Below are 13,205 nucleotides of genomic sequence, written 5' to 3' on the forward strand. Positions count from 1 at the left end.
TCAAGAAAGTGGCAAAGCAAGTATTAGAGTCCACGTAATTTGGCCCCAGTGCTCCTGCAGTATGTAATACATTTATGTGTTATGTTAATAAATAGTGTACAAATGGAAAAATAGATCATACTGTGGTGTTTCAGTATACCAAACTCTTAACCATGAAAGTGACTAAACTTGAGATTTAATTAATATGGTTTCTGGGTATGTGGAGATCTTTCTTTTTATGGTTTTTGGCAGTAAAGTGTAGATTCTCTAAGAATTTTGTCAGGCTGTGTAGAATATGGTTGTTTTGTGTATTAAATTGCGTACGACCTTGAGTTTACTGACCCTGATAACTCTTTTTCCTCTATTTGCTCACTAGAGCTGTGCTTATAGTTCAAAGACAGTATAGGGTAGTAGAAGGACCACAGTTGGATTCATATATCTTGCATTTTAATCCCAGCACTATCAATAACTAACTGTGTGATTGGACAAGTTATATATTCTAGAACATCCCTTTTCTAACCTACAAAATGGGGAATTGAAACCTCTGGATAGATGTAAGGAGTAAATGGAATGATATATCTTATTTAAAAATGCTTGCTGTAGTACTTAGCACATGGCATATGCTCAAAAAACTGCAACTACTTTACTTCTTACTAAATGAAACATTTCCAGATTTAAGTACCATTTCTTTCCTTATAGTTGGTCAGCTTCCTAGGAGAACCTTGTACCTGCCAACCACTTGGTAACCCTGACTTTTAGACTTTGAACCAGATACTGTAGAGTTCCTAAATAAACTATGAGGAGAAATGCATTAATTCTTTATGGTGTTATGAGACTGTTTTGTGGCTTTATTAAAAGCAAAAATGATAAGGAAAACTCCAGCTACTTGTATTTCTGGATTCCTATTCTGAGTGGATAAATGAGTAATGAATACATGAATAATGTGCTAGTTGGAAATGAAAATAGCAAGTAATGGAATCCTTGAGAAAATTTCTCACGTGAGAAATCTTTTTCTGAAATATTTCCATCTTATTTCTCAGTGATGATGTAGATAGTGGCAATTTACAATCTGATTTTGGAACAGTATATTAATAGAAAAAACAAATACACAAAAGGTCAGCAGTCTCTGTACATTCTGGGAACATTCTTTTAGTGATTCTGATTTGTAGTGTAATGCTTTTATTTTAGGGAAATAAATTGAGTTCCCTTTATCCAAGTGCGGTGCCTAACCAGTAATATTTAATGACTAAGTAAAACTTCTGAGTATTGTTGAAATTGACTTCAGTAAAGAACGGTTAAGGAGAGGGAGGAAATAAATTCAAGCATCATTTTTAATGATGCAGTTTATATTTAAAAAGACATTTCTGAGGAATCATTTCAAATAAACTTTGAGATATGACTTACAGACCATAAAATGCACACATTTTAAGTGTCAAATTTCATGTTTTGATACAGGCAAACATTTGTGTAACTACTATATAATAAAATAGAAAATTTTTATCACCTAGGAAAGTTTCTTTTGTGTCCCTTTGTAGTCAGTCCTCTGAAAAACAACCAGTAATCTAATTTCTGTCATCATAGCCTGCTCTAGAACTTTGTATAAATGAAATCATACAGTGTATACACTTTAATGTCTGGCATTTCTTGCTCAATTACGTTTTTAGAATTTCTGCCTGTCGTTGTATCAGCAGTTCATTCAGTGTTATTCCTGAATAGTATTCCATTGTATGAGTATACCACAATTTCTTTGTCAGTGAACAGGTTGATGGAATTTTGTGTTGTTTCCAGCTTTTGCCTATTAAAAATAAATCTTCTATGAACATCTTTGTATATTTTTGTAGTTCTGTGTTTTTTCCTCTTTCACGGAAGGGCCATGTTCTGTGTCTATGTTTAACATTAAAAGAAACTACCAAACTATTTTCTAAATGATTATACCATTTTATACTCCCACCAGAAGTGTGAGTTCTAGTTGCTCCACATCTTCTCCAACACTTGGAATGGTCAAGGTTTTTAGTTTTGGCCATTCTCGTGAGTGTGTAATGGGTGTTCCATTTGATTTTTATTTGCTTTTCTCTGGATAGCTAATGATGTTGAGCATGCTTTCACACACTGGTCATTCCTGTATCCCCTTTTGTGAGGTGTTTGCCCTTTGCCCATTTTTAAATTGAGTTGTTGTCCTTTTGGTATTGATTTTTAGGAGTGCTTTATATGTCCTTGGTGTAAGTTCTTTGTCAAATATATGTATTAAGAATATTTTCAGCTGGTATATGGCGTGCCTTTTCATTTTCTTATTGGTGTCTTTTGGTGGGTAGATTTTTTTTTTTTAAGATTTTATTTATTTATTTGACAGAGAGACAGATAGCGAGAGCAGGAACACAAGCAGGGGCAGTGGGAGAGGGAGAAGCAGGCTCCCCGCAGAGCAGGGAGCCTGATGCGGGGCCTGATCCTAGGACCCTGGAATCATGACCGGAGCCGAAGGTAGACGCTTAACAACTGAGCCACCCAGGCGCCCTGATGTTTTTAATTTTGATTAAGACTTACTATTATTTTTTTTGGCTTTTGATTTTTGTGTGCTCCCAAGAAATTTTTGTCTACCCCAAGGTTGCAAAGGTATGTCTCCTATAAAGGTATATTATATCTCCTGTAGTTTCTTCTAGAAGTGTTTAATTTTAGCTTTTATGTTTAGGTTAATGATCTATATCTGATTTTATTTTATTTATGCATCTTGTATTTTTCACTAATTCATTAAATATTTATTGAGCACCTGCTCAGTGTCAAGCACTGTTTAGGCACTTGGTATCCATTAGTAAACAAAAAGAGGTCACTTGTGGTAAGCCCTTAGAAAGGCCTTAAACTTGTGAAGTCTATATTCTAGGGGAAAAGACAGACAATAAATTAATAACTAAGTAAATGAGATGGTATGATAGATGGTGAGAAAGCACCACGGGTGGGAAGACAGAATAGGGTCAGGTAAAGGTTAGTAAGAAGATCAGCAGTTTTAAGAAAGGGTGGTAAAAGTAGGCTTTTTTGAGAATGTTGTTTAAAGAATGACTTGAAGAGGATGAGGGAGTTAGCCATTCATCTATAGAGTCTTCTGGGTAGAGAAAACAGCTATTGAAAGGAATTAAGGTGGGAAAGGTGGGAGTACGTCTGGCATGTCCCAGTAACAGCCAGGATGCCAGGGTAGTAGAGGCTAAGGTCAGAGAGATAGGGGAGGGCAAATTGTTTAGACTCTTATAGGACATTGTTAAGACTGTAGCTCTTTGTGTGAGTGATGTGGGAAGCCACTTGAGGGTTCACTATACTTAATAGACATTTTATTATTTTTTAACTATTTTATTTATTTATTTCAGAGCGAGTGAGAGAGCTTGAGTGGGGAGGTGGGGAGGGACTGAGGGAGAGGTAGAAGCCGACTCCCCGCTGGGCAGGGAGCCTGATGCGGGGCTACATCCCAGGACACTGAGATCATGACCTGAGCCAAAGGCAGACACTTAACCTACTGAGCCACCCAGGTGCCCCTATACTTAATAGACATTTTAAAATAGCACATATGTTTTCATGAATATCACTTAAGAGAGTTCATATTATTGCTTCATATCTGCTTATAGGAATGAAAGCATGTTTTTTGTTTTTTTCGGATAGGTATACTTAATATTGGTTTTCTTATTTCAGAAAGATCCAGATTACCTGAAGCTCTGGCTGGACAGTTTTGTTTCTAGCTATGAACAGTTCTTAGATGTTGACTTCGAAAAGTTGCCTACCAGGTATGTATAAACTTCTTATCCTTAGATGAGTTTGTTAATTTGAGACACAAAGACTTCATTGATGACCTATTACAAGGATGGCAGTTATGTGACATATATGGTATTCCTGCATAACCCTGCTCTCATGGCAGACTTCGTTAATTGATCACAGCAGGCTTTCCTGCTAATATGAAATTTGACTTCTAGAAGTAGAGAGGACTACCTTGGTGTGAACTACTAGCAACTGGGTGTCCTGCAACACACTTCATTTCTAACACTAACTACCTGGAGGTAGTGACAGATCCAAACGATGAAGGGCAAAGTCCTCAACAAGACTGCCCTCACTTCAGACACCAGTTGCAAGTCTTGGGAGCCTCCCTCATCTCTGACCAACCAGATATAAATTTGGAAGTTTTCACAACTCCCTTTGGCTCAGTAATTAGTTAGACTCACAGAACTCACTGAAAACACTATACTTAAAATTACGGTTTTATTATAGAGTAGGGCCTTCGAAAACATCTTGGAGGAGGTGAAGTATTCAGATTTTTCAAAGCTAGATTTAAAAATCATAAAATGGGAGGAAAATTCAAATTTTGTGGAAAAGTACAAGTAGAAGTATAAATCTTATCTGCCATTGCTCTGCCTACTACCATTTTACATTCACAGTTCCCAGGCCCACTTCCCAGAAAAAGTTTTTTACTTTTTTCTCAAGCCATCTTGAAGACGTCAGTTGTTACTTGGATAAGAGAGGTTAGGCTGGGGTAAAAAGCTGGAGAAGTGAGGAATTAGCCACAATAGGAACTCCATTTATAGAGATACATGAGGTGGAAGGGGAGAAATGGGTGGTGGTTGATGATGAGAAAGAGTATCTAGAGAATTAAAAATCTTCAGGGAGGGAAGTGTTTGCAGTTTGTGGATGGAGGTAGGCAGTAAGAGGGTGGGCGTGGGTGAATTGAGTCTGGAGAATCAGAACCCAGATCATGAAATGCCACGCATGCATTGCTAATGGACTTTGATTTTTTGTTACAGAAGATGTGAGGCTCTACTAAAGAATTTTCTGCATGAGAGTGTCATGATGAAGTTTGTTTTTTAAAAGTCCCTGTGGTAGCATTAGGAGGTTAAACTGGAAACGGTTGAGACTGAAGGCAAGAAGCGCAGTTAAGAGGCAATTTTAATAATTCAGAGAAGAAATCATCAGAGCTTTGGACCAAGGCAATGAACTTAAGATGTGCTTTAATGCTCAGAAAGCACTAGTACTTCATTATTTATAAGTACAGTCTTAGAATTCTTCATTAGATGATTTGTAACAGGTTTATAAAGGTTGAAAAGTATTAAATCTTGAACTCAAAACAAGATTACATATTATTGATTTCTACTCATAAGAGAGTATTCTTGTGGTTTGTGCTTCGAAGTGCTTTTATTTTAATAATTTGCAGCTCGCTTTAAATCATGAGCCTAAGGATTTTATGGAGTCAGGCTTTGGGCCTTTGAATACTTGGAATATTGAAATGAAGTCTTCTAAAGTTTGTAAGGTGCACTTGTTATACATGTCTCCTTTCTTGGGAAGTCATTTCCTAAAACATTATGTAGACTTTTATTGCCACTATATTTAAAATAAGATGAAGAATGCCAGAACATTGCTTTATTCTTGATTTAGCTGGTTTATTTAAAACTTTATTTCATATCTGACAGAAAACTAAACCATGAATTTAGATTTTACTAATAGAAAACTTTCAGTTTTTCAAGTGAATATGATGTGCAAGATATATAAAGCTAGTCTGTTCACCTTAAAGATAAGAAACTCACAGATAATCCTCATTTAAGTTAAACTGAGTTGATAGAACTTTTATTTATTTATTTATTTATTTATTTAATTTATTTTTTAAGATTTTATTTATTTGCGAGAGAGACAATGAGAGACAGAGAGCATGAGAGGGAGGAGGGTCAGAGGGAGAAGCAGACTCCCTGCTGAGCAGGGAGCCTGATGTGGGACTCGATCCCGGGACTCCAGGATCATGACCTGAGCCGAAGGCAGTTGCCTAACCAACTGAGCTACCCAGGCGCCCTATTTATTTTTTTAAAGATTTTATTTATTCATTTGAGACACAGAGATACAGAGAGAGAGAGCATGAGCAGGGGGAGAGGCAGAAGGAGAGAGAGAAGCAGGCTCCCCGCTGAGCCAGGAGCCTGATGTGGGGCTCTATCCCAGGACCCTGGGATCATGACCTGAGCCGAAGGCAGACGCTCAACCATCTGAGCCACCCAGGCGCCTCTTGACAGAACTTTTAAGTTAGAGAATTCCTAATGCAAGCAAAGAATGCTTTTACCAGAATTTAAAGCCTTGGAATTTAAGCTGGACTTCTCTTCCTGTGTTAGATGGAGACAACAGTGGGCAGCTATTTAATGTAGACATTGAGTAGCCAAACAGAGAAGTGAAACAGATTTCTGGGGATTGGGAAATTTCAGCAAAAGGAGCTTAGAATTTGGGGGCAGTAAAGTTCTAATGATGGGAAAATGTTCCAAATTCTTAAATCCTCATCGCATTAGGAACATGGCCAAAACTTTCTCAACTTTATCTACAAGTCATGTTCTAATCAAACCCCAATTTTATAACGAGTATAAGTACAATAGATTTCTCTTTTGTAAGCTAATTTTTTTCTGTCTAGTAAAATTTTTAAAAATGCAAATAGAGAATGGGACAACTAAGGAAAAAGGGAACTAATCCTTTATAACTAGGATTGAATATTGGGAAATCTGATGTTTCTTTCTTGTTGACTTATGATTTTGGAAAAGTGAATAGGAATAGTTTAGCTTAGTCTTGAAAATCAGTTATATTTAAATTTAAATCTTTATTATTTTGAAGGTACTGTGGTTTTTCTCATCACCTCTTTTTAGTTCTTTAGCAGGGAAAAAAGTATATATAAAAATGAGAGTTTTTCTGGTACCATCTATAAAAGAGAAGGAAAGAATCCAAATTACAAGGGAAGTGGTGCCCGGACTAAAATGAAACATGCATTTTTGTGACATGGTTATAGAATTCCGCAGCCTTGGTAATGTGCTTTGTGATTTCTGTGTAATTGAAGTTAGGTGTTTATTTTATTATAATGTTGTGGGATGGTTCAGGAAGAGGCTAAAAATATTTATCATATATATTTATATGACTACTGGTAATGTGCTTGAAATTTTTCTGTCTACAGTGAATGAAATAGCTTTAAACTCAGTGTAAAAATAATAGTAAATCATATTAAGCGTTATCTGAAGACACTAAAGTATGATTGTCATTTAATCATAGTTGCTCTTCGTGGTGCTCCTTTGTGATTGGGTATTTTTCTTAATAGGAATAGGAAAATTAGTAGTCAGTGACTTCATGAAAAGATTTGTAGGCTTTAGTGATAATTTATTTATTTATTATTATTTTTTTAAAGATTTTATTTATTTATTTGACAGAGAGAGACACAGCGAGAGAGGGAACACAAGCAGGGGGAGAGGGAGAAACAGGCCTCCCACCGAGCAGGGAGCCCAATGCGGGGCTCAGTCCCAGGACCCTGGGATCGTGACCCATGTCGAAGGCAGTTGCTCAAAGACTGAGCTACCCAAGCGTCCCTAGCGATAGTATATTTTAAACATATTACATTTTTATAGTTCTTTACATATTTCATAGTTAAAAATGCACATTGACTTTTTGATTTCAGAACCCTATGAAATAGGGGAGAAATTACAATTTTATAGAATAGGGCACTTCACAGATTAAATGGTGTACTTTATGGTACAGAGGTGGAACTTAATACACAGATCTTCTCACTTTGATTCTGGGGGATCTCTCTAAGAGAGAGTAGCCAGTCACATCTGGTGTTGGCTTTTGTCTTTGAATAACCAGATGGTCTTCTTACCCAGAAACCGGTTGTCATAAAATACTGATGTATTACTTTAAAAAAATTTATTAATGTTCATGCTTAGGGTTCTCCATTTACCTGTTTGTCCTTCTCCTTTCCTTTTGCTGGTTATCTTATCTCCCTCTTCTGACCACATGGTTTGGGGAGCCTATAGGTAGGTGAATATTGTTTATTTAGTAAAGCAGTTGACAGATATTAAACTAGTTATAGGTACTCCATTTTTATATGCTAGTTATTTTTCCTTTAGAAATGGTATACATGCATATATACACATGTTTTATTTCTAAGTAGCAGGTGAACTAATTCTGAATATTTTCTTTGAAAATAGCACAATTGAAGATATTAAATAGATTCTCTAACTCTCCCTCTTTTCAGTAAGCCTCTTCTGAAGTAAGACTAACTACTGTGTTATACTAATCTTCTGAAGTGTCATAGTAATCATCTGGTGGTGCCTTGCAGAGAAGGCACAGAGCATCTGGAATAAAAGAGTTTCTTTAGAATTTGAGGTGAAAATGCAGTTCCTTTAAAGTGCCAAAGATTTTCTTCATACTTAATCACCCTTCTTATTTTTCCCCCTGATAGGGTAGATGATGTGCCTCCAGGAATATCTCTGCTTCCTGATAATATTCTGCAGGTTCTAAGGATCCAGCTACTACAGTGTGTTCAGAAAATGGCAGATGGGTTAGAGGAACAACAACAAGCTTTGTCAATTTTGCTTGTCAAGTTCTTCATTATTCTTTGCAGGTATCTGGTACAAACAAATAAACTAGTTATCTGTTTTAAAAAATTATCAAAATAACAATGCATTTATTTATTATTAATGGTGTTTGTTGTTCATGTGGAGCTTTAAAGATTGAATGCACCTTTTTTTTTTTAAAGAGTTTATTATTTTTATTTGAGAGAGGGAGAGAAAAAGAGGGAGCACGAGCAGGGAGAAGGGCAGAGGGAGAGGGAGAAGCAAACTCCCTGCTGACGGCAGAGCCCGACTCAGGACTCGATCCCAGGACCCTGAGATCATGACCTAAGCCAAAGGCAGACATTTAACTGACTGAGCCACTCAGGCGCCCCTTGAGTGCGCCTTTTATGAAAGCCTTGTGATTTGTTATTATATTGGAAAGCTTTTTATTTATTTATTTCATGTTTTACTTCTTTATTTAAAGTAGCCTCGATGCTCAATGTTGGGCTCGAACTCATGGCCCTGAGGGAAGAGTCTCATGCTCCACGGACTGAGCCGGCCAGGCACCCCTACTGGAAAGCCTTTTAGTTACCAGACTTAGTTATAGATTTAGCTAAAATTAAAAAAAAAAAAAATTACTGTAAAGACAGTGACTGAAGTTTTTACCTAACCAAGAATTTGTTGTACCAGTATTTTCTGTGTGGTCCTCACCTGTAAACACATATACATTTTTACTACTGTGCATTATCATTTGTGAAATATATTTTTCTAATTTTTCATTTTATAATTTTGCCAAAGAAATTATAATTATTCTACAGCTTATATTTCCAGGTTTATAGATGATTAGGTCTGTGGTACTTAAATTTCGGTGTGCATAAGTATTAACTGGGAAGCTTAATAGGAATACAGAGCTTGAGTCTTACGAAAATTCTGACTCTAAAGAGCTCAGGCATTCTAATTCTTCATGAATTCCACATTAACCTGCATATACAAATTTAAGAACTATTGGGTTAGGGGCACTTTATGCCTCGTTAAAGTCTATCTTCTTTTTGGAAGCCATTTCCTATAATATATACTATTTGTTCTATAAATATTTTAGAATTAATTAATAGACAAACAGGGACTTAATTTACTGTGCATTTATTTACCTTTCACTTAATTGCTCATTGTATTTGATTGCAGGAATCATGGAAAGATTGAGCAATAATTGCTAAAATGTTTCTACCCTATTTTAGGCTCTCCTAGAACTGTAGATATTTTTGATTTTGTGCTCTTAATCATCCTTAAAATTCAGAAAAATAACACAAGAATTAAAAGGTTGAGGGAAAAAGGGTTTATTTATGCAATAAAACATGAGTTGGTCTGTGGATCTGTTATATTTTGTCTTGTTAACTACTTAGTACAATTTTATAGAAATCAGAAATCCTATAGATAAGTAACCGTTTTATTTATTTATTTAATTTATTTATTTATTTATTTTTTAAAGATTTTATTTATTTATTCATGAGAGACAGAGAGAGAGACAGAGGCAGAGGGAGAAGCAGGCTCCCCGCGGAGCAGGGAGCCCAATGCGGGACTTGATCCCAGGACCCTGGGATCATGACCTGAGCTGAAGGCAGACGCTTAACCGACTGAGCCACCCAGGTGTCCCGATAAATAACCGTTTTAAATCTAGTTATGTTTAGGGGCTCCTGGGTAGCTCAGTCATTTAAGCGTCTGCCTTTGGCTCAGGTCATGATCCCAGGGTCCTGGGATTGAGTCCCACATCGGGCTCCCTGCTCAGCGGGGAGTCTGCTTTCCCTGCTCCCTCTGCCCCTCCCACCACTCATGCTCTCGCTCTCTTGCTCAAATAAGTAAAATCTTTAAAAAAATAAATCCAGTATGTTTAGCTGTTTTTAAAATTTATTTATTTCTTTATCTCAGAAACAGAAAAAGAGTGCATGGGTGTGTGCATGCAATTGCGGGGAGGGGTAGAGGGAGAGAGAAAGAGAATCCCAAGCAGACTCCAAGCTGAGCACAGATCCTGACACAGGGCTTGATCTCATGACCTTGAGACCATGACCTCAGTTAGTTGGGCTTCCAACTAACTGAGCCACCCAGGAGCCCCTAGCTCTTGATCATTATAGGCAAGCACTGGAATGTTCCAACACATCTTTTGGTTGAATTTTTTTTTTTTTAACTAGGAGATAATCTCTGATGATTAATTTAATGTTTATTTTATTTTAAATTTAATGTTTAATAGCTGCCAGTCACAGAACATGTTTCTATTTCCAGAGACCTCACTTTTTAAAAAAATTCCTTAAAAAATTTCTAATAGATTTTATGTTGTATAGCAGTTTCATTTTATATAAAAATTTGGAAAAACTACAGAGTTTCTACATGCTCTTTCTCCTTCCTCCACAGTTCTTCTATTATTAACATCTTGCATTAGGTTGGTACCTTTGTTACAATTGATGAACATGTACTGATACATCATTAACTAAGTCTGTAGAGTACATTAGAGTTTACTGTCTTGTACAGTTGTATGAGTTTTGACAAATGCATACTGTCATGTATCCACCATTATAGTATCTTACAGAATAATTTCATCACCCTAAAAATGCCCTGTGCTCCATCTATTCATTTCTCTCCTGTCATGCCCAACCTCTGACAACCACTGATTTTTTTATTGTATTTATAGTGTTGCTTTTCCCAGAATGTCATATATGTGAAACCATACGGTATGTACCGTTTTCAGACTGACTTCTTTCACTTGGAAGAACCATGTCTTTATGTGGTTTGATAGTGTATATCTTTTTATCACTGAATAATAATACTCAGTTTATGAATGTGCCACAGTATGTGTCTTCATTTACCTAATGAAGGACATCTTGGTTACTTCTAGTTTTTGGTAGTTACCAATATGGCTGCTATAAACATTTGTGTAGATTTTTCATGGACATAAGTTTTCAGCTTGTTTGGGTATCACTCTGTCAGCACCTCCTCCCTTTCTCTGAGGCAGCACAATCGGATTTATTCTCCCAGTCCCTGTTCTATTCCTTGGAGCCTACAAGGGGAGGTCTTCATGCCCTGTTGCTACTTCTCTAGGGAATGTGGGTATAAACCCAGGGTTGGGGTCCTCTCTGCTCACCCCCTCCCACCCAGTATCTTAGCCCCCTGCCCTCTAGCACAGCTTCTTTCTGCTCTTCTTTCATCTTTACCTGAAAAGCCATGTCCCTCGTGCTGTCTCTCACCTGTCCTACCTGTGCCCTGCCCTCCAGCTTGTATTTAAGTCCCTGGCATGCCCCCCACTCCCAGGTTCCCCTCTGTCATGTCATGCATTTTGCAAGGAAAAGCAACTTGGTAAAAGATGGAAAGGACAAAAAATAAATTTCCACTGGCCCTTAGGTGAGTGAAGGGTTTATGCAAGGAAAAAAAATAAATAGAAAAATAATTCTCTTATGAACATGAATGTATAGATATGTCTGGTGAAGGTGAGGACACCTCAGTTCTTTAGGCTACATATCCAGAAGTGGACTTGCTGGATCATATGATAACTGGAATCTTAAATTTTTGAGGAATTGCCATACTGTTTTTCATAGCAGTGGCTGCAACATTTTACATTCCCATCGGCAGTGCTTAGATGTTCCAGTTACTCCACATCCTTGCCAACACATGTTGTTTTCTGTTTGTTTGGGGTTTTTTGTTTTTTGTTTTTGTTTTGTTTTGTTTGGAAGGGGAGGGACAAAGGGAGAGGAAGAGAGAGAATCTTAAGCAGGCTCCATGCGCAGCGTGGAGCCTGACATGGGGCTTGATCTCATGACCTGATCCAAAATCAAGAGTTGGACACTTAACCAACTAAGCCATCCAGGCACCCTGGGTTTTTTTTTGTTTTGTTTTTTTATAGTATCATCCTAATGGGTGTGAGGGGGTACCTCATTATAATTTTGATTTGCATTTCTCTAATGATTTTTGATGTTGAGCATCTTTTCATGTGCTTATTGGCCATTCATATAGTAGTTCTTTGGAGAAATGTCTATTCAAGTCTTTTGCCTGTTTTTGAATTGGGTTGATTTTTTTGGTTGTTGAGATTTAGGAACTCTCTTTAAATTCTGAATATTAATCCCTTGTCAGATACATGATTTGCAAATATTTTCTCCCATTTTGTGAGTTGCCTTTTTACTCTAGTGATAGTGTCTTTTGATGCACAAAATTTTTAAATTTTCATGAAATCCAATTTGTCTGTTTTTACTTTTGTTACCTATACCTTGGTGTCATATCCAAGAAATCAAATCCAATGTCATGAAGCTCTTGTACTTTATTTTCTTCTAAGAGTTTTATTATCCTAGATCTTATATTTAGTTTCTTGATCCACTTGAGTATATTTGTATATGGTGTAAGGGTCCAGTTTCATTCTTTTGCATGTGGATATCCAGTTTTCCCAACATCACTTTTTGAAAAGACTTTCCTTTCCCCATCGGTTGGTGTCGGGACCCTTGTCAAAAGCATACATGTGAAGATTTATTTCTGGTCTGTTTTATCCCATTTGTCTATATGTCTTTCTTTATGCCAACATCACTGTTTGATTATTGATGCTTTGCACTAAGAAATAAAATCAGAAAGTGTGAGTCTTCCAGTTTGGGCTTCTTTTTCAAAATTGTTTTGGCTATTTGGGGTTCCTTGGGATTCCATATAAATTTTAGGATGGGTTTTTCCGTTTCTGCAAAAAACATTGAGATTTTGATAAGGATTGCATTGAATCTCTAGATTGTTCTGGGTAGTTTTGATATTTTAACGGTAAGATGTCCTTTGTGAACATCACATGTGTTTATGTTTATGTCTTTTGAAATGACTTGCAGCAATTTTTGTTTGTTTTCATTTTATAAGGCTTTCTCTTCCTTGGTTAAATTAATTCCTAAGTATTTTATTCTTAAT

General features: G+C 36.7%; 1 protein-coding gene across 2 annotated transcripts in view; it reads left to right on the forward strand.

The window, feature by feature from the left end:
• The window catches only part of NBEAL1 (neurobeachin like 1), a 188,150-nt gene that overhangs the window by 20,877 nt on the left and 154,068 nt on the right, over positions 1 to 13,205 (forward strand). For both annotated transcript variants that reach the window (XM_045868178.3, XM_064586933.1), the window contains exons 2-3: positions 3,652 to 3,743; positions 8,198 to 8,359. In XM_045868178.3, coding sequence (XP_045724134.1) covers positions 3,652 to 3,743; positions 8,198 to 8,359 — 254 coding nt within the window. The remainder of the gene's footprint in view (positions 1 to 3,651; positions 3,744 to 8,197; positions 8,360 to 13,205) is intronic.

This window comes from Mirounga angustirostris, unplaced genomic scaffold (assembly GCF_029215605.1).
Source record: "Mirounga angustirostris isolate CCGP_5_RB_7025 unplaced genomic scaffold, mMirAng1.0.hap1 SCAF_3, whole genome shotgun sequence".
NCBI classification, from domain to species: domain Eukaryota; kingdom Metazoa; phylum Chordata; class Mammalia; order Carnivora; family Phocidae; genus Mirounga; species Mirounga angustirostris.